The 23,263-nt window shown below is 47.5% G+C and overlaps 1 protein-coding gene across 1 annotated transcript in view; it reads right to left on the reverse strand.

Moving 5' to 3' along the window:
* The window catches only part of ITGAL (integrin subunit alpha L), a gene marked incomplete at its 5' end in the record, with an annotated part of 35,779 nt that overhangs the window by 5,279 nt on the left and 7,237 nt on the right, over positions 1-23,263 (reverse strand). The window contains 8 exon segments of the mRNA XM_073635282.1: positions 8,663-8,773; positions 10,070-10,165; positions 10,440-10,520; positions 18,579-18,653; positions 18,729-18,836; positions 19,429-19,501; positions 19,648-19,734; positions 19,925-20,004. Coding sequence (XP_073491383.1) covers positions 8,663-8,773; positions 10,070-10,165; positions 10,440-10,520; positions 18,579-18,653; positions 18,729-18,836; positions 19,429-19,501; positions 19,648-19,734; positions 19,925-20,004 — 711 coding nt within the window.

Raw genomic sequence — 23,263 nt, forward strand, 5'->3', positions numbered from 1 at the left:
ATACTGAAGCAGAGCATGATCCCCTCCCTTCAGAGACTGGACCGCAGGGCAGTATTCCAACATGATAACCACCCCAAACACACCTCCAAGACCACCACTGCCTTGCTAAAGAAGCTGAGGTGATGGACTGGCCAAGCATGTCTCCAGACCTAAACCCTATTGATCATCTGTGGGACATCCTCAAACGGAAGGTGGAGGAGCGCAAGGTCTCTAACATCCACCAGCTCTGTGATGTCATCATGGAGGAGGGGAAGAGGACTCCAGTGACAACCTGTGAAGCTCTGGTGACCTCCATGTCCAAGAGGGTTAAGGCAGTGCTGGAAAATAATGGAGGCCACACAAAATATTGACACTTTGGGCCCAATTTGGAGATTTTCACTTAGGGGTGTACTGACTTTTGTTGCCAGCGGTTTAGACATTAATGGTTGTGTGTTGAGTTATTTTGAGGGGACAGCAAATTTACACTGTTATACAAGCTGTACACTCACTACTTTACATTGTAGACAAGTGTCATTTCTTCAGTGTTGTCACATGAAAAGATAGGAGAAAAGATTTACACAAATGTCACTGAGGGGTGTACTTACTTTTGTGACATACTGTGTATATACAGTGGGGAGGGAAAGTATTCAGACCCCCTTAATTTTTCACTCTTTGTTATATTGCAGCCATTTGCTAAAATCATTTAAGTTCATTTTTTTCCTCATTAATGTACACACAGCACCCCATATTGTACACACAGCCCCCCATATTGTACACACAGCACCTCATATTGTACACACAGCCCCCCATATTGTACACACAGCCCCCCATATTGTACACACAGCACCCCATATTGTACACACAGCACCCCATATTGTACACACAGCCCCCCATATTGTACACACAGCCCCCCATATTGTACACACAGCACCTCATATTGTACACACAGCACCCCATATTGTACACACAGCCCCCCATATTGTACACACAGCCCCCCATATTGTACACACAGCACCTCATATTGTACACACAGCACCTCATATTGTACACACAGCACCCCATATTGTACACACAGCCCCCCATATTGTACACACAGCCCCCCATATTGTACACACAGCACCTCATATTGTACACACAGCCCCCCATATTGTACACACAGCCCCCCATATTGTACACACAGCACCTCATATTGTACACACAGCACCCCATATTGTACACACAGCACCCCATATTGTACACACAGCCCCCCATATTGTACACACAGCCCCCCATATTGTACACACAGCACCTCATATTGTACACACAGCACCCCATATTGTACACACAGCACCCCATATTGTACACACAGCACCCCATATTATACACACAGCCCCCCATATTGTACACACAGCCCCCTATATTGTACACACAGCACCTCATATTGTACACACAGCCCCCCATATTGTACACACAGCCCCCCATATTGTACACACATCACCTCATATTGTACACACAGCCCCCCATATTGTACACACAGCCCCCCATATTGTACACACAGCTCCCCATATTGTACACACATCACCCCATATTATACACACAGCCCCCCATATTGTACACACAGCACCTCATATTGTACACACAGCACCCCATATTGTACACACAGCCCCCATATTGTACACACAGCACTCCATATTGTACACACAGCACCCCATATTGTACACACAACACCTCATATTGTACACACAGCACCCCATATTGTACACACAGCACCCCATATTGTACACACAACACCTCATATTGTACACACAGCCCCCCATATTGTACACACAGCCCCCCATATTGTACACACAGCTCCCCATATTGTACACACAGCACCTCATATTGTACACACAGCACCCCATATTGTACACACAGCCCCCCATATTGTACACACAGCACCTCATATTGTACACACAACACCCCATATTGTACACACAGCCCCCCATATTGTACACACAACACCTCATATTGTACACACAGCCCCCCATATTGTACACACAGCACCTCATATTGTACACACAGCACCTCATATTGTACACACAGCACCCCATATTGTACACACAGCACCCCATATTGTACACACAGCACCCCATATTGTACACACAGCACTCCATATTGTACACACAGCACCTCATATTGTACGATCAGCACTCCATATTATACACACAGCACCCCATATTGTACACACAGCCCCCCATATTGTACACACATCACCCCATATTGTACACACAGCACCTCATATTGTACACACAGCACTCCATATTGTACACACAGCCCCCCATATTGTACACACAGCACCTCATATTGTACACACAGCACCCCATATTGTACACACAACACCCCATATTGTACACACAGCACCTCATATTGTACACACAGCCCCCATATTGTACACACAGCACCCCATATTGTACACACAGCCCCCATATTGTACACACAGCACTCCATATTGTACACACAGCACCTCATATTGTACACACAGCACCCCATATTGTACACACAGCCCCCCATATTGTACACACAGCCCCCCATATTGTACACACAGCACCTCATATTGTACACACAACACCCCATATTGTACACACAGCCCCCATATTGTACACACAGCCCCCCATATTGTACACACAGCCCCCCATATTGTACACACAGCACCTCATATTGTACACACAGCACCTCATATTGTACACACAGCACCCCATATTGTACACACAGCACTCCATATTGTACACACAGCACCCCATATTGTACACACAGCACTCCATATTGTACACACAGCACCCCATATTGTACACACAGCACCTCATATTGTATACACAGCCCCCCTCCATATTGTACACACAGCCCCCCCCCATATTGTACACACAGCCCCCCATATTGTACACACAGCCCCCCATATTGTACACACAGCCCCCATATTGTACACACAGCCCCCCATATTGTACACACAGCACCCCATATTGTACACACAGCCCCCCATATTGTACACACGGCTCCCCATATTGTACACACGGCACCTCATATTGTACACACGGCACCTCATATTGTACACACGGCCCCCCATATTGTACACACGGCCCCCCATATTGTACACACGGCCCCCCATATTGTACACACGGCCCCCCATATTGTACACACAGCACCCCATATTGTACACACAGCCCCCCATATTGTACACACAGCCCCCATATTGTACACACAGCCCCCCATATTGTACAAACAGCACCCCATATTGTACACACATCACCCCATATTGTATACACAGTCCCCCATATTATACACACAGCCCCCCATATTGTACACACTGCACCCCGTATTGTACACACAGCACCCCATATTGTACACACAGCCCCCCATATTGTACACACAGCACCCCATATTGTACACACAACACCCCATATTGTACACACAGCCCCCCATATTGTACACACATCACCCCATATTGTATACACAGTCCCCCATATTGTACACACATCACCCCATATTGTACACACAGCACCTCATATTGTACACACAGCACCCCATATTGTACACACAGCACTCCATATTGTACACACAACACCCCATATTGTACACACAGCACTCCATATTGTACACACAGCACCCCATATTGTACACACAGCACCTCATATTGTATACACAGCCCCCCTCCATATTGTACACACAGCCCCCCCCCATATTGTACACACAGCCCCCCATATTGTACACACAGCCCCCCATATTGTACACACAGCCCCCATATTGTACACACGGCCCCCCATATTGTACACACGGCCCCCCATATTGTACACACGGCACCTCATATTGTACACACGGCACCTCATATTGTACACACGGCCCCTCATATTGTACACACGGCCCCTCATATTGTACACACGGCACCTCATATTGTACGCACGGCACCTCATATTGTACACACGGCACCCCATATTGTACACACGGCTCCCCATATTGTACACACGGCACCTCATATTGTACACACGGCACCCCATATTGTACACACAGCCCCCCATATTGTACAAACAGCACCCCATATTGTATATATATAATATGGGGTGCTGTGTGTACAATATGGGGTGTTGTGTGTACAATATGGGGGGCCGTGTGTACAATATGGGGTGCCGTGTGTACAATATGGGGGGCTGTGTGTATAATATGGGGTGCTGTGTGTACAATATGGGGTGCTGTGTGTACAATATGGGGTGCCGTGTGTACAATATGGGGGGGCCGTGTGTACAATATGGGGTGCCGTGTGTACAATATGGGGGGCCGTGTGTACAATATGGAGTGCTGTGTACAATATGGAGTGCTGTGTGTACAATATGGGGTGCTGTGTGTACAATATGGGGGGCTGTGTGTACAATATGGGGGGCTGTGTGTACAATATGGGGGGCTGTGTGTACAATATGGGGTGCTGTGTGTACAATATGGGGGGCTGTGTGTACAATATGGGGGGCTGTGTGTACAATATGGGGTGCTGTGTGTACAATATGGGGGGGCCGTGTGTACAATATGGGGGGCCGTGTGTACAATATGAGGTGCCGTGTGTACAATATGGGGTGCCGTGTGTACAATATGGGGGGGGGGGCTGTGTGTACAATATGGGGTGCTGTGTGTACAATATGGGGAGCTGTGTACAATATGGGGTGCCGTGTGTACAATATGGGGGGGGGGGGGCTGTGTGTACAATATGGGGGGCTGTGTGTACAATATGAGGTGCTGTGTGTACAATATGGGGGGGGGCTGTGTGTACAATATGGGGTGCCGTGTGTACAATATGGGGTGCCGTGTGTACAATATGGGGGGGGGCTGTGTGTACAATATGGGGTGCTGTGTGTACAATATGGGGAGCTGTGTACAATATGAGGTGCTGTGTACAATATGGGGGGCTGTGTGTACAATATGAGGTGCCGTGTGTACAATATGGGGGGGGGGGGGCTGTGTGTACAATATGAGGTGCCGTGTGTACAATATGGGGGGGGGGGGGGGCTGTGTGTACAATATGAGGTGCCGTGTGTACAATATGGGGGGGGGGGGGCTGTGTGTACAATATGGGGTGCTGTGTGTACAATATGGGGAGCTGTGTACAATATGAGGTGCTGTGTACAATATGGGGGGCTGTGTGTACAATATGGGGTGTTGTGTGTACAATATGGGGGGCTGTGTGTACAATATGGGGTGCTGTGTGTACAATATGAGGTGCTGTGTGTACAATATGGAGTGTTGTGTGTACAATATGGGGGGCTGTGTGTACAATATGGGGGGGCTGTGTGTACAATATGGGGGGGCTGTGTGTACAATATGGGGTGCTGTGTGTACAATATGGGGGGCTGTGTGTACAATATGGGGGGCTGTGTGTACAATATGAGGTGATGTGTGTACAATATGAGGTGCTGTGTGTACAATATGGGGGGCTGTGTGTACAATATGGGGTGCTGTGTGTACAATATGGGGGGCCGTGTGTACAATATGGGGGGCCGTGTGTACAATATGGGGGGCCGTGTGTACAATATGGGGGGCCGTGTGTACAATATGAGGTGCCGTGTGTACAATATGGGGTGCCGTGTGTACAATATGGGGGGGGGGGGGCTGTGTGTACAATATGGGGGGGGGGGGGGCTGTGTGTACAATATGAGGTGCTCTGTGTACAATATGGGGAGCTGTGTACAATATGAGGTGCTGTGTACAATATGGGGGGCTGTGTGTACAATATGGGGTGCTGTGTGTACAATATGGGGTGCTGTGTGTACAATATGGGGTGTTGTGTGTACAATATGAGGTGCTGTGTGTACAATATGGGGGGCTGTGTGTACAATATGGGGTGTTGTGTGTACAATATGAGGTGCTGTGTGTACAATATGGGGGGCTGTGTGTACAATATGGGGGGCTGTGTGTACAATATGGGGGGCTGTGTGTACAATATGAGGAGCTGTGTGTACAATATGGGGGGCTGTGTGTACAATATGGGGGGCTGTGTGTACAATATGGGGTGCTGTGTGTACAATATGAGGTGATGTGTGTACAATATGAGGTGCTGTGTGTACAATATGGGGTGCCGTGTGTACAATATGGGGGGCCGTGTGTACAATATGGGGGGCCGTGTGTACAATATGGGGGGCCGTGTGTACAATATGAGGTGCCGTGTGTACAATATGGGGTGCTGTGTGTACAATATGGGGGGGGGGCTGTGTGTACAATATGGGGTGCTGTGTGTACAATATGGGGGGGGGGGGCTGTGTGTACAATATGAGGTGCTGTGTGTACAATATGGGGGGCTGTGTGTACAATATGGAGGGCTGTGTGTACAATATGGGGTGCTGTGTGTACAATATGGGGGGCTGTGTGTACAATATGGGGAGCTGTGTGTACAATATGGGGTGCTGTGTGTATAATATGGGGTGCTGTGTGTATAATATGGGGTGCTGTGTGTACAATACGGGGTGCTGTGTGTACAATATGGGGGGCTGTGTGTACAATATGAGGAGCTGTGTGTACAATATGGGGGGCTGTGTGTACAATATGGGGGGCTGTGTGTACAATATGGGGTGCTGTGTGTACAATATGAGGTGATGTGTGTACAATATGAGGTGCTGTGTGTACAATATGGGGTGCCGTGTGTACAATATGGGGGGCCGTGTGTACAATATGGGGGGCCGTGTGTACAATATGGGGGGCCGTGTGTACAATATGAGGTGCCGTGTGTACAATATGGGGTGCTGTGTGTACAATATGGGGGGGGGGGCTGTGTGTACAATATGGGGTGCTGTGTGTACAATATGGGGGGGGGGGCTGTGTGTACAATATGAGGTGCTGTGTGTACAATATGGGGGGCTGTGTGTACAATATGGAGGGCTGTGTGTACAATATGGGGTGCTGTGTGTACAATATGGGGGGCTGTGTGTACAATATGGGGAGCTGTGTGTACAATATGGGGTGCTGTGTGTATAATATGGGGTGCTGTGTGTATAATATGGGGTGCTGTGTGTACAATACGGGGTGCTGTGTGTACAATATGGGGTGATGTGTGTACAATATGGGGGGCTGTGTGTACAATATGGGGTGCTGTGTGTACAATATGGGGTGCTGTGTGTACAATATGGGGTGCTGTGTGTACAATATGGGGTGATGTGTGTACAATATGGGGGGCTGTGTGTACAATATGGGGAGCTGTGTGTACAATATGGGGTGCTGTGTGTATAATATGGGGTGCTGTGTGTACAATATGGGGTGCTGTGTGTACAATATGGGGTGATGTGTGTACAATATGGGGGGCTGTGTGTACAATATGGGGTGCTGTGTGTACAATATGAGGGGCTGTGTGTACAATATGGGGAGCTGTGTGTACAATATGGGGTGCTGTGTGTATAATATGGGGTGCTGTGTGTACAATATGGGGTGCTGTGTGTACAATATGAGGTGCTGTGTGTACAATATGAGGTGCTGTGTGTACAATATGGGGTGCTGTGTGTACAATATGGGGTGCTGTGTGTACAATATGGGGTGCTGTGTGTACAATATGAGGGGCTGTGTGTACAATATGGGGAGCTGTGTGTACAATATGGGGTGCTGTGTGTATAATATGGGGTGCTGTGTGTACAATATGGGGTGCTGTGTGTACAATATGAGGTGCTGTGTGTACAATATGGGGTGATGTGTGTACAATATGGGGGGCTGTGTGTACAATATGGAGTGCTGTGTGTACAATATGGGGTGCTGTGTGTACAATATGGGGGGCTGTGTGTACAATATGGGGGCTGTGTGTACAATATGGGGTGCTGTGTGTACAATATGGGGTGATGTGTGTACAATATGGGGGGCTGTGTGTACAATATGGGGTGCTGTGTGTACAATATGGGGTGCTGTGTGTACAATATGGGGGGCTGTGTGTACAATATGGGGTGTTGTGTGTATAATATGGGGTGCTGTGTGTACAATATGGGGGGCTGTGTGTACAATATGGGGGCTGTGTGTACAATATGGGGTGCTGTGTGTACAATATGGGGTGATGTGTGTACAATATGGGGGGCTGTGTGTACAATATGGGGTGCTGTGTGTACAATATGGGGTGTTGTGTGTATAATATGGGGTGCTGTGTGTACAATATGGGGTGATGTGTGTACAATATGGGGTGCTGTGTGTACAATATGGGGTGCTGTGTGTACAATATGGGGTGCTGTGTACAATATGAGGTGCTGTGTGTACAATATGGGGGCTGTGTGTACAATATGGGGTGCTGTGTGTACAATATGGGGTGCTGTGTGTACAATATGGGGTGATGTGTGTACAATATGGGGTGCTGTGTGTACAATATGGGGTGCTGTGTGTACAATATGAGGGGCTGTGTGTACAATATGGGGTGCTGTGTGTACAATATGGGGGGCTGTGTGTATAATATGGGGTGCTGTGTGTACAATATGGGGTGCTGTGTGTACAATATGGGGGGCTGTGTGTACAATATGGGGGGCTGTGTGTACAATAATGAGGGAAAAAATGAACTTAAATGATTTTAGCAAATTGCTGCAATATAACAAAGAGTGAAAAATGTAAGGGGGTCTGAATACTTTCCCTCCCCTCTGTATATATATATATACACTATGTATGACCAATAACAGGAAACCACCATACCACTAATTCCAGAGGATGACACGCCCACCTACCCATCACTTACCTTATAGAGCACCACACAGAGGACTAAGAGCAGGACTCCGCCTCCGATCGTTCCTCCCACAATGAGCTTCACGTGATTGGGCAGAACTACAAGATCCACTTGTGTCATCACCTGGAGAGACGGAGAACATCACTGAGGGCCCCACCAGTCACATGACACAGAGAGCTGGGATTGGCTGGCCAGGGCTCCCCTGTCACACTCTTCATGTGATCGGTCAGGGCTCCCCCTCACATTCGTCATGTGATGTGATCGGTCAGGGCTCCCCCTCACATTCGTCATGTGATGTGATCGGTCAGGGCTCCCCGTCACACTCGTCATGTGATGTGATCGGTCAGGGCTCCCCGTCACACTCGTCATGTGATGTGATCGGTCAGGGCTCCCCCTCACATTCGTCATGTGATGTGATCGGTCAGGGCTCCCCGTCACACTCGTCATGTGATGTGATCGGTCAGGGCTCCCCGTCACACTCGTCATGTGATGTGATCGGTCAGGGCTCCCCGTCACACTCGTCATGTGATGTGATCGGTCAGGGCTCCCCCTCACATTCGTCATGTGATGTGATCGGTCAGGGCTCCCCCTCACATTCGTCATGTGATGTGATCGGTCAGGGCTCCCCGTCACACTCGTCATGTGATGTGATCGGTCAGGGCTCCCCGTCACACTCGTCATGTGATGTGATCGGTCAGGGCTCCCCCTCACATTCGTCATGTGATGTGATTGGTCAGGGCTCCCCTGTCACACTCGTCATGTGATGTGATCGGTCAGGGCTCCCCCGTCACACTCGTCATGTGATGTGATCGCTCAGGGCTCCCCTGTCACACTCGTCATGTGATGTGATCGGTCAGGGCTCCCCTGTCACACTCGTCATGTGATGTGATCGCTCAGGGCTCCCCTGTCACACTCGACATGTGATGTGATCGGTCAGGGCTCCCCCTCATGTTCGTCATGTGATGTGATCGGTCAGGGCTCCCCTGTCACACTCGTCATGTGATGTGATCGGTCAGGGCTCCCCCTGTCACACTCATCATGTAATGTGATCGGTCAGGGCTCCCCCTGTCACACTCATCATGTAATGTGATCGGTCAGGGCTCCCCTGTCACACTCGTCATGTGATGTGATCGGTCAGGGCTCCCCCGTCACACTCATCATGTGATGTGATCGGTCAGGGCTCCCCCTGTCACACTCATCATGTAATGTGATCGGTCAGGGCTCCCCTGTCACACTCGTCATGTGATGTGATCGGTCAGGGCTCCCCTGTCACACTCGTCATGTGATGTGATCGGTCAGGGCTCCCCCTCACATTCGTCATGTGATGTGATCGGTCAGGGCTCCCCCTCACATTCGTCATGTGATGTGATTGGTCAGGGCTCCCCGTCCCCCGATATGTAGAAGCCCCTCCGGGGTTACCTGTACATGGTGGAACTTCCTCCCCAGCTGGCTGTGATATCGCGTCTCATTGTAGCCGACCATCACCTCGGTACTGAGATTCACCGACTTCGTCTCCTGGAATTCACACACATCGATCGTCATTATGGGGAATTGTGATCGGTGGACACATAAAGAGATGAGAGTATCCTGAAATGATTCCGCCCCCCACCCCACCCACCTCCAGCACACCTGTACACACATGCTAGTACTCCATGCTAGTCAGTAACCCCATCACCTGATACCCCACAACCCCCACCCCCCTCCAACCCTTTATACACCGACTGAATTCTCCCATCCCACCACCAAACCAGCCGGCATCACATGACACATACAACACGGGGGGGATTACCGTCCAGACGTGCCTCGGCCTCAGTGTCCCCGTCACTTGTATGTTGATGGTTCCATATTGCCCCACTCTACATAGAAACATCTGTGGATGGGAAAGGAACATATGATGTCATGTGAAGGAATGTGATGTAAATAATAATAATAGTAATCTGAAAATGTCTATTTTCTTATGTGTATACATATTTTTCTCCTTACTCATTATATAAGTATACAGATTTGCTCTGTTCCTATATTTTCTCAAAATGGCGGGTACCCCCTACATCCCACACACAGAAGAACGCGGAACTGGAGATAAGAACAAAGAGAGCCAAACCTCGTTATGAAAATTCTCCATCTTCTTTATCTTCTTAACCAATGAGATGTACCTATTAGACTGACATAGCAATGACGTATTTGTGTGTATAAAACATTAACACCGCCTTGAATAAATTAGAAGTGTAACAGTAATGCTACTGAGCGTGTCTCAGAGTGTTCACTTTTATATGCATGCATATCAACACTTTTCAAATTAGAGACAGCAGCAGATAACCTTGGGCTCGATTGGAGCTCTTAATCATTTCCATAACAGATGGTGCCGAAACCCGGGACCTCAGGCTACAGTCGAAGTTATACCGCGATAAGCATTCGGGTGTTAATTGAAAGATAACAGAGGGGGTCTTGCGCAGCCCTAACAGTACGGTAAGTTTGATTGATATTCTTACCACTGTACGACTCTCTTATCTTTCGGTTGACGGCTGGATTCTGTCGGTATGCTGAGACTGTCTTAGAGGCAGGTATTTCCTCGCCTGAGGTTGTTTAACGAACCTGTCAATGGGTTTCTGCTGGCTGTATTTGTTCACTGTCTGCCATTCTTTGGGCTACGAAACTCAGCAGTCTAAGGGTGCTACATGAGTGAATGTGTGTTCTCATCTCCAGACGAGCTGTCGGCCTCTGGCATGAGATAGTTTCCATGTGGCAGTCGTTTATAGACGGGCGTACTCTGGGTTCGAGGAACCTTTGAGGGTTATCTCAGCTGCTGGCTTTGCAGTCTGAAAGTGTTACAGAAGTCTCACCCCAAGAAGAGTTGTCGGCCTCTTGGTGTAGAGCTGTAGAAAAAACGTCTATAAACGGGTTTATTTTGACAGGGTGGTCTGCCCTTGTGGTTATCTTAGCCTGCTGAGGCTTTACGGTTCAGAGAGTGGCAGGTGTAATGTCCTGTCCTGAGTGTATTTGTGGTTTACTGTTTGCTATACATGAGAGGGGTTGGGGACTGGTGAAAGTCAGAGAAGGAGGCTACCCGAAGGATCTGTTGGGTCGCGGGCCGTAGCTCCTCACTACCCCTGATGTGTTTGTTCTTGTTCTGAGATTAACCGTACATTAGTCTTATGAGCTCCCACCGAAGGAATTTGCTGATAAGAACGCTGAGAAAAATATTAACCCCTTGGTTGTACGAGAGAAAAAAGAAAGTGATTTTTCTCTTTTAAAAAAGGAAATGAAAGTGATATTGCAAAGAAGATGTTGAAATAGTTAACAAAGTTGAAAGAAATGGCAAAAGTTATGTTGCTGAAGAGACAGGGAGAAAAATCCTGTGTGATAAAGAAAATTGGATAAAGGAAGTTAAGAAAGATGGCGATTGTATTATGTATGTGTATCACAGAGCTGATGATATGTTGGAACTTGAAACAAAGGAGGGGAGGGACAGTACTGCCCTCCGTCTAACAACCACTCCTTTCTCACCACCCAAGCACAACCCACTGTGACAACTCAGCCTGGCGGCCATCTTAGTGCACCCATGCCTTCACTTTCTACCCAGCTCAGTGCACTTCCTGCCGGGGGCCATCTTGGTACACCCAGTAAGCTTAAACAGCCTGTACCCAGCCCTCCCTGTTTTAAACCAAGATGGTTCATACCACACACCTGTCTTCCCCAATACGGGAGCATCACATTCTCAGGCCGGATATGTTAATGCTGAAGAAGCATCTGAGTGGGAAGCCCGACAGCAGGCAGCAAGGCCACCCACTGATTTAACCCCCAATCCTGCTCCAGACTCTCAGTTCCGAGAGGATCTCAAACACATGCTGGCAACCGTAAAGAACAGTGCCCCTTGCCAGCCCCTGCCCCAACAACAGTCTCGGTTACCAGAAGGGGCACCAGTGATGTATGTCGCTTTTACTCTATCACAAGCAGCGGCCTTAGAGACAAGTCTGCCTGACCCAGAGAAGCAGCCAATTCCCTTCTACCACAGGATAGTGCAGATACAAGAAACTTACTCAGCTGCCTGGAGAGACTTGATCAGCCTATGCCAAATCAAAGCAGGATATGTCTTTAGGCCAGTCATGCAGACAGCCTTCAATGATGCCTGCCTGACAAGTGCCACTTCCTACACCTCAGGCGTGGAGTTCTGTGCACAACTCCACGACTGGGCAAAGGAGAAGTTGACGGATCAGAAGACCACAATCCAAGATATTACCCAAGATAAAGGGGAGTCTGTGAAGAAGTATCATGCTAGACTCATAAAGACACACACACACATGTTATCAACTGCTTTTGTTTCAGGGCTCAGAGAGGATATCAGAAAAGGCCTGATGGTGGCCCGCCCTGAATACCATTCAATGAAAATGTCTGATTTATTGTTGGTGGCCAGAGGTATAGAAAATCAAAAAGGTAAAAAACCAACGCCCCTCATGGTAACCCATGACGAAGATCCCGCCTACACTAGTCCACCACCACTGCCCAATACCAGGGAAAGGATCACCTGTTACAACTGTGGGAAACGGGGTCACTTCAGAAAAGAATGCAGAGCCCCAAGATGTCCCAGATTGACAGGGGTGCAGCCAAAAGTGTGTTGAGGGCGGTGAACCTGCCTAATAGTTTTTTCCTTTCCACTATTGATGTTTTCTGCGTAGGAATGGATGGGGTGCCACGCTCCAGTCCACTTCCTGATTTGCTTGCCAGATTTGTGGTGTCCTCTACATGTCCCTTGAATCTACTAGGAGCTGACGTGTTGTCCGGACTACAGGCCTCAATCAGGACACGCCTGAAGGGGGGATGAAGTTACATACTCCCCTAGCTTTAGAAGACTCATCTGCCTTGTGTTCTCTGCCTCTCCTGATGACACTTAATGAAGAAAAAACTTCAAGTTCAATACTGCAGGAAGTACTTGACAGAATCCCTGCGTGCCTATGGTCCACAGGACCGGAAGACAACGGTCACTTAAAGGTGCCACCAGTTTCAGTCAAGCTAAAAGAGGGCGCATCATTGCCCCGGAAACCACAATAACCCCAAGAAGAGAATCCTAAAAAGAGAACCAGGTACCTACTGTGGATGCCTTTGACTGCAAAATACCTCACAGAGGTGGACCTTACAAACCTTTTCTTCAGTGTCCACCCTCACCCCTCCTGCTGGTACCTTTTTGCATTCATCCACGGAAAGAAACGGCAACATACCTAAACAGTTGTGCCGCAAGGAGCACAGAACTTTCCAAGCCAGTTTGCAAAAGCTATGGCTATCATCCTTGACACATAGCAAGAGGAACACCCGGAAGTGATTCTCTTCCAACATGTTGATGACCTTCTCCTTTGTGCAGCGGACTTACCCCCTGTTGAAGTCACCTCAGAAAGCCTGTTGTGCTATCTTGCCAACCAGGGCTGCAGAGCCTCAAAGCCCAAATTGCAGTGGTGCTCAACACCTGTCATTTTCCTTGGATTAATTTCCTAGTGCAGAGTATGGATTACAGAAGCCTTCCTACTGATGCTCTGCAATCAGACCCCTTCCAGATGTCTCCTGAAGAAATATCTAAGTTCGAGGCCCTCAAGTGTGCCATCTCAGGCGATAGGGCTCCCAGCCTACGACAAAACGCTCAAGCTCTTTGTATCCGAACGTCTGGGACATGCTGCAGGTGTACTCACCCAATCACACGGCATCAGCCTACGCCCCATAGGATATTATTCCTGTCGGCTGGATGCGGTAGTAAGAGGAGGCCTATTGTGTCTGCGAGCTGGATTTGCTACACAAGCCTTGCTTGACAAAACTTTGAACTTGGTCCTCGGACACTGCCTCGTTGTGCTTGCCCCCCATGATGTTGTTGCCATATTCAACCAAGATCCAGCCGAAACACTTGTCCACTACCAGACACTTGAGACTCCAGTGTTCCCTCCTACTGGACAGCATTACTCTATTAAGTTGTCAAACACTGAACCCTACCACCCTTCTTCCACTTCTCGAGGGGGGAAAGGAGGAGGAGGAGTAGAGTCTTGACTTGTCACCCCCGTGACCCTCGCAGTCACCACTGAAAACACTATTCTACAAGCTGAAGCCTTAACACCGGTGATGTCTACACAGGAGGCAGAGCTATAAGCACTTACTACAGCACGTAAATGGGCAGAGGGAAAAAGAGCCAACATTCATGGACTCAAGATATGCTTTCAGCATTGCCCATGATTATGGTGTTATCTAGGACAGAGGATTCCTGATGGCTGCAGGAACACCTGTGAAAACTTGATTGATGCCTTGCTTTTCCCAACCCAACTGACTATTCTGAGTAAAGCACACGACAAAATGAACTCAAAGGAAGCTTAAGGCAATCATCGAGCCAATACAGCTGCCAAACAGACAGCTGGTGGTCCACGGGAAGTGGACAGCAGGGTGGTAGAAGAAGGCCACCCCGTGCTTACCTTACAGACTTTCCCAGTGGACAGAGTTTATCTAAAAGAACTACAGGAAACAGCAAGTCCGGATAAGAAGGAAAGCTGGAAAGGGAGAGGAACAACTCTCAGAAATGGACTATTCGAGTGCAACAAGAAGCCTTGTCTACCCAGGAGTATGTACCCAGCTGTGGTGCAATGGGCACATGGAGCTGCCCACTTGACAAAGACTTTTATGAACTCTCTTATCAACAAGTGTTGCACCAAGAGTTACTCCACTGACCGACAGCTTCTGCAGATCATACATTATCTGCACCAAATGTAACCCAGGCTGCACAGAAGAAGCACAGAAGAAGCACAGAAGAAGCACCTGGCAAAACCCCTATACCCCATTCCAGAGGATGCAAATTGATCATTCTCAAGTGCCAAGAAGTGGCAGATTCGAATACGCCCTAGTGGAAGTGGTCATGACTGCCAGGACCACAGCTAAGAAATTACTGAGTGAGATAGTATGTAGATTTGGGGTCCCAGAGGTAATATTGAGAGATCAGGGACCAGCCCTAACAACAACCCTTACAAAAGAGATTTGGGCAGCACTGGGGGTTCAGTTGACACTACACATCCCATACCACCCTCAAAGTAGCGGGAAGGTAGAAAGGATGAATGGGACACTAAAAACAGGATGTTAAAGATGGCCCAAGAGACTAACTAACTTGAGTTGGCCAGACAGTTAGCCCATTGCCCTGTTCAGTGTCAGACACACCCCCAGGGGAAACATGCCCTATCCCCTTATGAAATTTTGTTTGGTTCAGCTCCCAGACTTGGTTGTTACTTTCCACAACAGTTGCAGTCTGATGTGTTGACTAATTATGTAACCACATTATCACGAGAATTAACCTGAATGCATGTCCAGGTGTTTTCTTCCATTCCAGATCCTGAATTAGATATAGGAACACACCAACTACTGTCTGGAGATCCTTGAGCCAAGTTATGATGGTCCATTCCAAGTTTTGCTGACCACAGCCACCTCAGTCAAGTTGGCCAGGAAGAACACCTGAATGCACGCTTATCACTGCAGGAGAGCGTGTTTTCGGGTGCTGCATATCCTTTTTCTGTTTGATCTAGGGGGGAGGGGCCCAGGAGGTGGCCATCACAAAAATGATAACATAATTACGTTTTGGTGTAACTCTTCAGGTACACATGTGACCACCTTTACCTTAGATTACTGTGACATAGTACCTTGTCCGTTTGACCCTTCATGGTGATGCCATTGGTACAGTGATATCCCTGACGGTAAGGACATATATGTATGCCACACAGACAGTTACTGGGGACAGAGTTGTGGTTTCTGTGGGGGCCAGTGGGTTGGAACACAGGGCCAGACTGGGCGACCACAGAGTGCATTAGACAAAAAAGATGAAAATAGAAAGCCCCATATCCTAACCAAAGATACCCCTGATACATACACTGACCCAGCACACAGTCAGAGGAGGAAGCGAACAGCTCTCTCCGGAAGCTTTGATTCTCATGTATACATACATGTCATAGGGGTTACAAGGGGGGTCCCTGATGAGTTTAAAGCCAGGGATCAGGTAAAAGCTGGTTTTGAGTCTTTGATCCCCATAACAACTGTCAGCAAGAATGTAGATTGAATTAACTACATGTCATGGTTATGCAATAGAGTTTGTCGATCAGCATACCTGTCTCCATGTGTTCATCTCTAGAGACCAGCTGACCCTCACCTGACTGCTTTTGTAACCTCCCCTCTAAGCATGGCCCCACCCCAGGCCATATCAGGGAACCCTATATTAACCTGTGCACTGCAAGCCAGCAGTGCTGATCAACCACTGTGTTTTAGCCTCTATGTGTACTTGCTGTGTTTCCTACATCTGATTCCTGTTACCGACTTTGGCCTGTTCCCGACCATCCCTGTTTGCCTGTGACCCTGATGTTCCAGCCAGCTCCCTCCTTCCTCTTCTCCTGTAGTCTACCGTGAGCGTGAGCTGTGAGACCCTGGGGGCCGCGACCTGGAGCCAGACTGCAGCGCAGTCCATCCTCACCACTAGAGGCTCTGGTGAACACCTGCTGGCTCTTAGACTCCGCGCCCTGGGGAATCTATGCTCTAGCTCCCAGTGGGATCTGTGTCAGTGGTCCAGTAGACCTGCTTCCTGAACCTCCCAAGGTACAATCCGCAGCAGTCACCCGTAGGGTCCACTACCTTGCAGTGCACTCCTGATCCCAACGGTGTGCATCTGTCACCCAGCCTCTAGGTGACCTGACACTACACATATTATAACCAACAGAGATTTGTAAATTACTCTAAAGATGCCCTCCAGGGAATTTCTGATCAGTTAGCCCCCACTTCCTACATGACATTCCAGGACCGGATGGCCTTAGACATGGTGTTATCTGGGAAAGGAGGTGTTTTGTAAAATCATAGGAAAAAACGGGAACCTGTTGTACATACATTCCTGATAATATTGGCCCAAATGGTAAGGTTACTTTAGCTATAAAGAAATTAGAAGATCTGTCACTAGAGTTGAAGAAGAACTCAGGTATCACAGACCCATGGGATCAATATTTTAGCTGGATGAGTGGGTGGCAGAAGGTGTTCGCCCAGATAGGGGTAACGGTATTAATAATCCTGGTTCTTTTAGCCCTGATTATATGCTGTATTCTACCTTTTGTAAAAAAGTTAATGAGTAAGGCTGTAGACAATAGCACACCTACATTTCTCCACCAAGAAGAAGAGGACCTCCTTATGATGGAAGATGACAAACCCTTCACTCCTCTACAGTCACTCCCTGTCCATAATCTCACAATCCTATAGGGTTATAGGGATAGATAGCGCCTGACTGCACCTCTCCAGCTGTATCGAGGAGGGAAGTGAACAGTTGCTGCCCAATTCTATATACAGCCTAAAAGAGTTGCTGAGGAGAAGGGCCAGGCCAAAGTGGGACCTTTAGTATTAGGGACAGAAAAGAGAAAATAGTCATTTTAGGGGGGATTGTGAAGGAATGTGATGTAGATAATAATAATAGTAATCTGAAAATGTCTATTTTCTTATGTGTATACATATTTTTCTCCTTACTCATTATATAAGTATACAGATTTGCTCTGTTCCTATATTTTCTCAAGATGGCGTGTACCCCCTACCTCCCACACACAGAAGAACGCGGAACTGGAGATAAAACCAAAGAGAGCCAAACCTCGTTATGAAAATTCTCCATCTTCTTTTATCTTCTTAACCAATGAGATGTACCTATTAGACTGACATAGCAATGACGTATTTGTGTGTATAAAACATTAACACCGCCTTGAATAAATTAGAAGTGTAACAGTAATGAAACTGAGCGTGTCTCAGTGTGTTTACTTTTATATGCATGCATATCAACACTTTCCAAATTAGAGACAGCAGCAGATAACCTTGGGCTCGATTGGAGCTCTTAAATCATTTCCATAACAGTCATAGTCTGCCATCACTATGACATCACCACCAGCAGCCAATCACACCATACCTGGTTTCCTGGTAGTTTTGTGGACCCCTCTAGGGCCTGGGAAAGGTCCGACTCTTCACAGCTACCACTGGTGACCTGAAAGATGGATTACACGTCATGTACACGCGTGTCACAGTGATAGCGGGCCGGGTGTATGAGGCCAGATCTTACCCAACGTGTCACATGGTAATCCCAGACAAGGTCATCCGTCTCCTCCTCCGGAGTCCTCACTGTGACCCTGAACTCTGTGTCTACCAGGCTGGATCCCAGGTTCTGGATCTGGAAAAGGTTCATATGGTGGGTCAACCCAACAAGTCTTCCACCTATAATGTAAAGACCCGATCGAGGAGCCAGCATGTGGAGGCTGCTGACCTTCCCCCCCATACACACTATGATCTCACCTTATACCACCCCCCCAATACACACTATGATCCCACCTGATAACCCCCCATACACACTATGGTCTCACCTTATAGCACCCCCCATACACACTATGGTCTCACCTTATACCACCCCCCCATACACACTATGGTCTCACCTGATACCCCCTCCCCCCCATGCACACTATGGTCTCACCTTATACCCCCATACACACTATGGTCCCACCTAATACCCCCCCCCCCCATACACACTATGATCTCACCTTATACCACCCCCATACACACTATGGTCTCACCTTATACCACCCCCTATACACAGTATGGTCTCACCTTATACCACCCCCTATACACACTATGTTCTCACCTGATACCCCCCCATACATAAATTGGTTTCATCTGATACCCCCCATACACACTCCACTCTCACCTGATACCCCACATACATGCTCCACCCTCATCTGACCTCCCCCCCATACACACTTCACTCTCACCTGATATACATGGGTCACATCGCTCTGCTCCTCTTTTTTGATGAACCGAAGATACTTTGTTGAGTTTTCCACCCTGTGAGGTGACAACATATATAGAACATGAAGAACACAGCCCATCATAGACCTCATCAGAATACATGGGGGACACGTATGTACAAAATCCCCCCCACACACACACAGTTCACATAGGAAGTGACCTATGAACACGGAGGAACAGACCTGCGACTGATGATGTTGATCGGATATTGGACAGGGATGTCTCGGGTCACCTTTTTTGTCATGCTGGTCTTATTCCCATCATTCTCACTGTCCAGAAAAGCATATATATAAGTCAAACTTCTCCGTTCTTCTGTCCCCATCCATTGAAAAGCAGTCCTGACCAATCACAGGACTGAATATATCTCCCCGACCTCCTGTGAGCCCCAACCAGTTGGACAGTTACAGGAAGACAATGGGATACTTGCAGACAACAAACTATGGCCTCTTCCACTCTCACCTGGTGACCTGAAAAGTTAGCTGGACCCGATCCGGCCAGGAGACATTAGTGACAATTCCAAACATGATGTGGATGTTGGCCTGTAAACCAGAATCACCATTTAGTTCTGTTCTTCATACCTTGAGCTCATCATTAACCATCCTCTTCTATTCCATTACTTCCTCTGTCTTCTCTAAAGTCATTTTCATCCTTTGCAGGATGTTCATCTCCTTTCTCTGATGTCTTTAAAGAATCTATATTTCCTGCATTGATGTCATCTGTCCTCTTGTGTCCTCCAAACATCTCATCCAAACAGTTCCTCCATGCATGTCCTCCAAACATCTCCACCAAACATCTTCTCCATAAATATCCTCAATACATGTCCTCCACACATCTCATCCAAACATCTCCACATACATGTCTTCCAAATATCTCCATACTTGTCCTCCAAATATCTCCTCCATACGTGCCCTCTATACATCTTATCCAAACATCTTCTCCATACATGTCCTCCAAATATCTCCTCCATACTTGTCCTCCAAATATCTCCTCCATACATGCCCTCCAAACATCTCATCCAAACATCTCCTTCATACATGTCCTTGACTCCTCGATACAAGTCCTCCAAACATCTCCTCCATACATCTCTATACATCTCATCCAAACCTAACCCTGCATACATGACCATCCATACATGTTCTCCATACATCTCATCCAAACATCTCCTCCATACAGTGCCTTGAAAAAGTCAGAAGTCACCTAATTAGTAAATAAAGTCCACCTGTGTGTATTTTAATCTCATCATAAATACAGCTGTTCTGTGAAGCCCCCAGAGGTTTGTTAGAGAACATTTGTGAACAAACAGCATCATAAAGGCCAAGGAACACACCAGACAGGTCAGGGATAAAGCTGTGAAGAAGTTTAAAGCAGGGTTAGGTTATAAAAAAATATCCCAAGCTTTGAACATCTGACGGAGCTCTGTTCAATCCATCATCGGAAAATGGAAAGAGTATGGCACAACTACAAACCTCATCACCCTGAACACCCCATCCCCACCGTGAAACATGGTGGTGGCAGCATCATGTGGTGGGGATGCTTTTCTTCAGCAGGGACAGGGAAGCTGGTCAGAGTTGATGGGAAGATGGATGGAGACAAATACAGGACAATCTTAGAAGAAAACCTGTTAGAGTCTACAAAAGACTTGAGACTGGGGCGGAGGTTCACCTTCCAGCAGGACAACGACCCGAAACATCCAGCCAGAGCTACAATGGAATGGTTTAGATCAAAGCATATTCATGTGTTAGAATGGCCCAGTCACAGTCCAGACCTAAATCACATTGAGAATCTGTGGTAAGACTTGAAAATTGCTGTTCACAGACGCTCTCCATCCAATCTGACAGAGCTTGAGATATTTTACAAAGAAGAATGGGCAGAAATGTCCTCTCTAGATGTGCAAAGCTGGTAGAGACATCCCCAAAAAGACTTGTAGAGAAAGGAGGTTCTACAAAGTATTGACACCGGGGGGCGCCATACAAATGCCCCTCCCCCACACTTTTCACATATTTATTTGTATCATTTATCATTTTCCTTCCACTTCACAATTATGTGACACTTTGTGTTGGTCCATCACATAAAATCCCAATAAAATATAATTAAGTTTTTGGTTGTAAAAAAATGTGGGAAATTTCAAGGGGTATGAATACTTTTTCAAGGCACTGTACATGTCCTCCAAACATCTCCTACATAGTTACATAGTAGGTGAGGTTGAAAAAAGACACACGTCCATCAAGTCCAACCTATGTGTGTGATTATGTGTCAGTATTACATTGTATATCCCTGTATGTTGTGGTCATTCAGGTGATTATCTAATAGTTTCTTGAAGCTATCAATGCTCCCCGCTGAGACCACCGCCTGTGGAAGGGAATTCCACATCCTTGCCGCTCTTACAGTAAAGAACCCTCTACGTAGTTTAAGGTTAAACCTCTTTTCTTCTAATTTTAATGAGTGGCCACGAGTCTTGTTAAACTCTCTTCTGCGAAAAAGTTTTCTCCCTATTGTGGGGTCACCAGTCCGGTATTTATATATTGTGGGGTCACCAGTCCGGTATTTATATATTGTGGGGTCACCAGTCCGGTATTTGTATATTGTGGGGTCACCAGTCCGGTATTTGTATATTGTGGGGTCACCAGTCCGGTATTTGTATATTGTGGGGTCACCAGTCCGGTATTTGTATATTGTGGGGTCACCAGTCCGGTATTTATATATTGGGGGGTCACCAGTCCGGTATTTGTATATTGTGGGGTCACCAGTCCGGTATTTATATATTGTGGGGTCACCAGTCCGGTATTTGTATATTGTGGGGTCACCAGTCCGGTATTTGTATATTGTGGGGTCACCAGTCCGGTATTTGTATATTGTGGCGTCACCAGTCCGGTATTTGTATATTGTGGGGTCACCAGTCCGGTATTTGTATATTGTGGGGTCACCAGTCCGGTATTTGTATATTGTGGGGTCACCAGTCCGGTATTTGTATATTGTGGGGTCCCCAGTCCAGTATTTATATATTGTGGGGTCACCAGTCCGGTATTTATATATTGTGGGGTCACCAGTCCGGTATTTATATATTGTGGGGTCACCAGTCCGGTATTTATATAATGAAATCATATCCCCTCTCAAGCGTCTCTTCTCCAGAGAGAATAAGTTCAGAGCTCACAACCTTTCCTCATAACTAAGATCCTCCAGACCCTTTATTAGCTTTGTTGCCCTTCTTTGTACTCGCTCCATTTCCAGTACATCCCTCCTGAGGACTGGTGCCCAGAACTGGACCGCATACTCTAGGTGCGGCCGGACCAGAGTCTTGTAGAGCGGGAGAATTATCGTTTTATCTCTGGAGTTGATCCCCTTTTAATGCCAGTATTCTGTTTGCTTTATTAGCAGCAGCTTGGCATTGCATGTCATTGCTGAGCCTATCATCTACTAGGACCCCCAGGTCCTTTTCCATCCTAGATTCCCCCAGAGGTTCTCCCCCCATTCTATAGATTGCATTCAGATTTTTGCCACCCAAATGCATTATTTTACATTTTTCTACATTGAACCTCATTTGCCATGTAGTTGCCCCTCCCCCATTCATTTGTTCAGGTCTTTTTGCAAGGTTTCCACATCCTGCGGAGAAGTTATTGCCCTGCTTAGCTTAGTATCGTCTGCAAATACAGAGATTGAGCTGTTTATCCCATCCTCCAGATCGTTTATGAACAAATTAAATAGGATTGGTCCCAGCACAGAACCCTGGGGAACCCCACTACCCACCCCTGACCATTCAGAGTACTCCCCATTTATCACCACCCTCTGAACTCGCCCTTG

Source organism: Aquarana catesbeiana, linkage group LG06 (assembly GCF_042186555.1).
Source record: "Aquarana catesbeiana isolate 2022-GZ linkage group LG06, ASM4218655v1, whole genome shotgun sequence".
NCBI classification, from domain to species: Eukaryota; Metazoa; Chordata; class Amphibia; order Anura; family Ranidae; genus Aquarana; species Aquarana catesbeiana.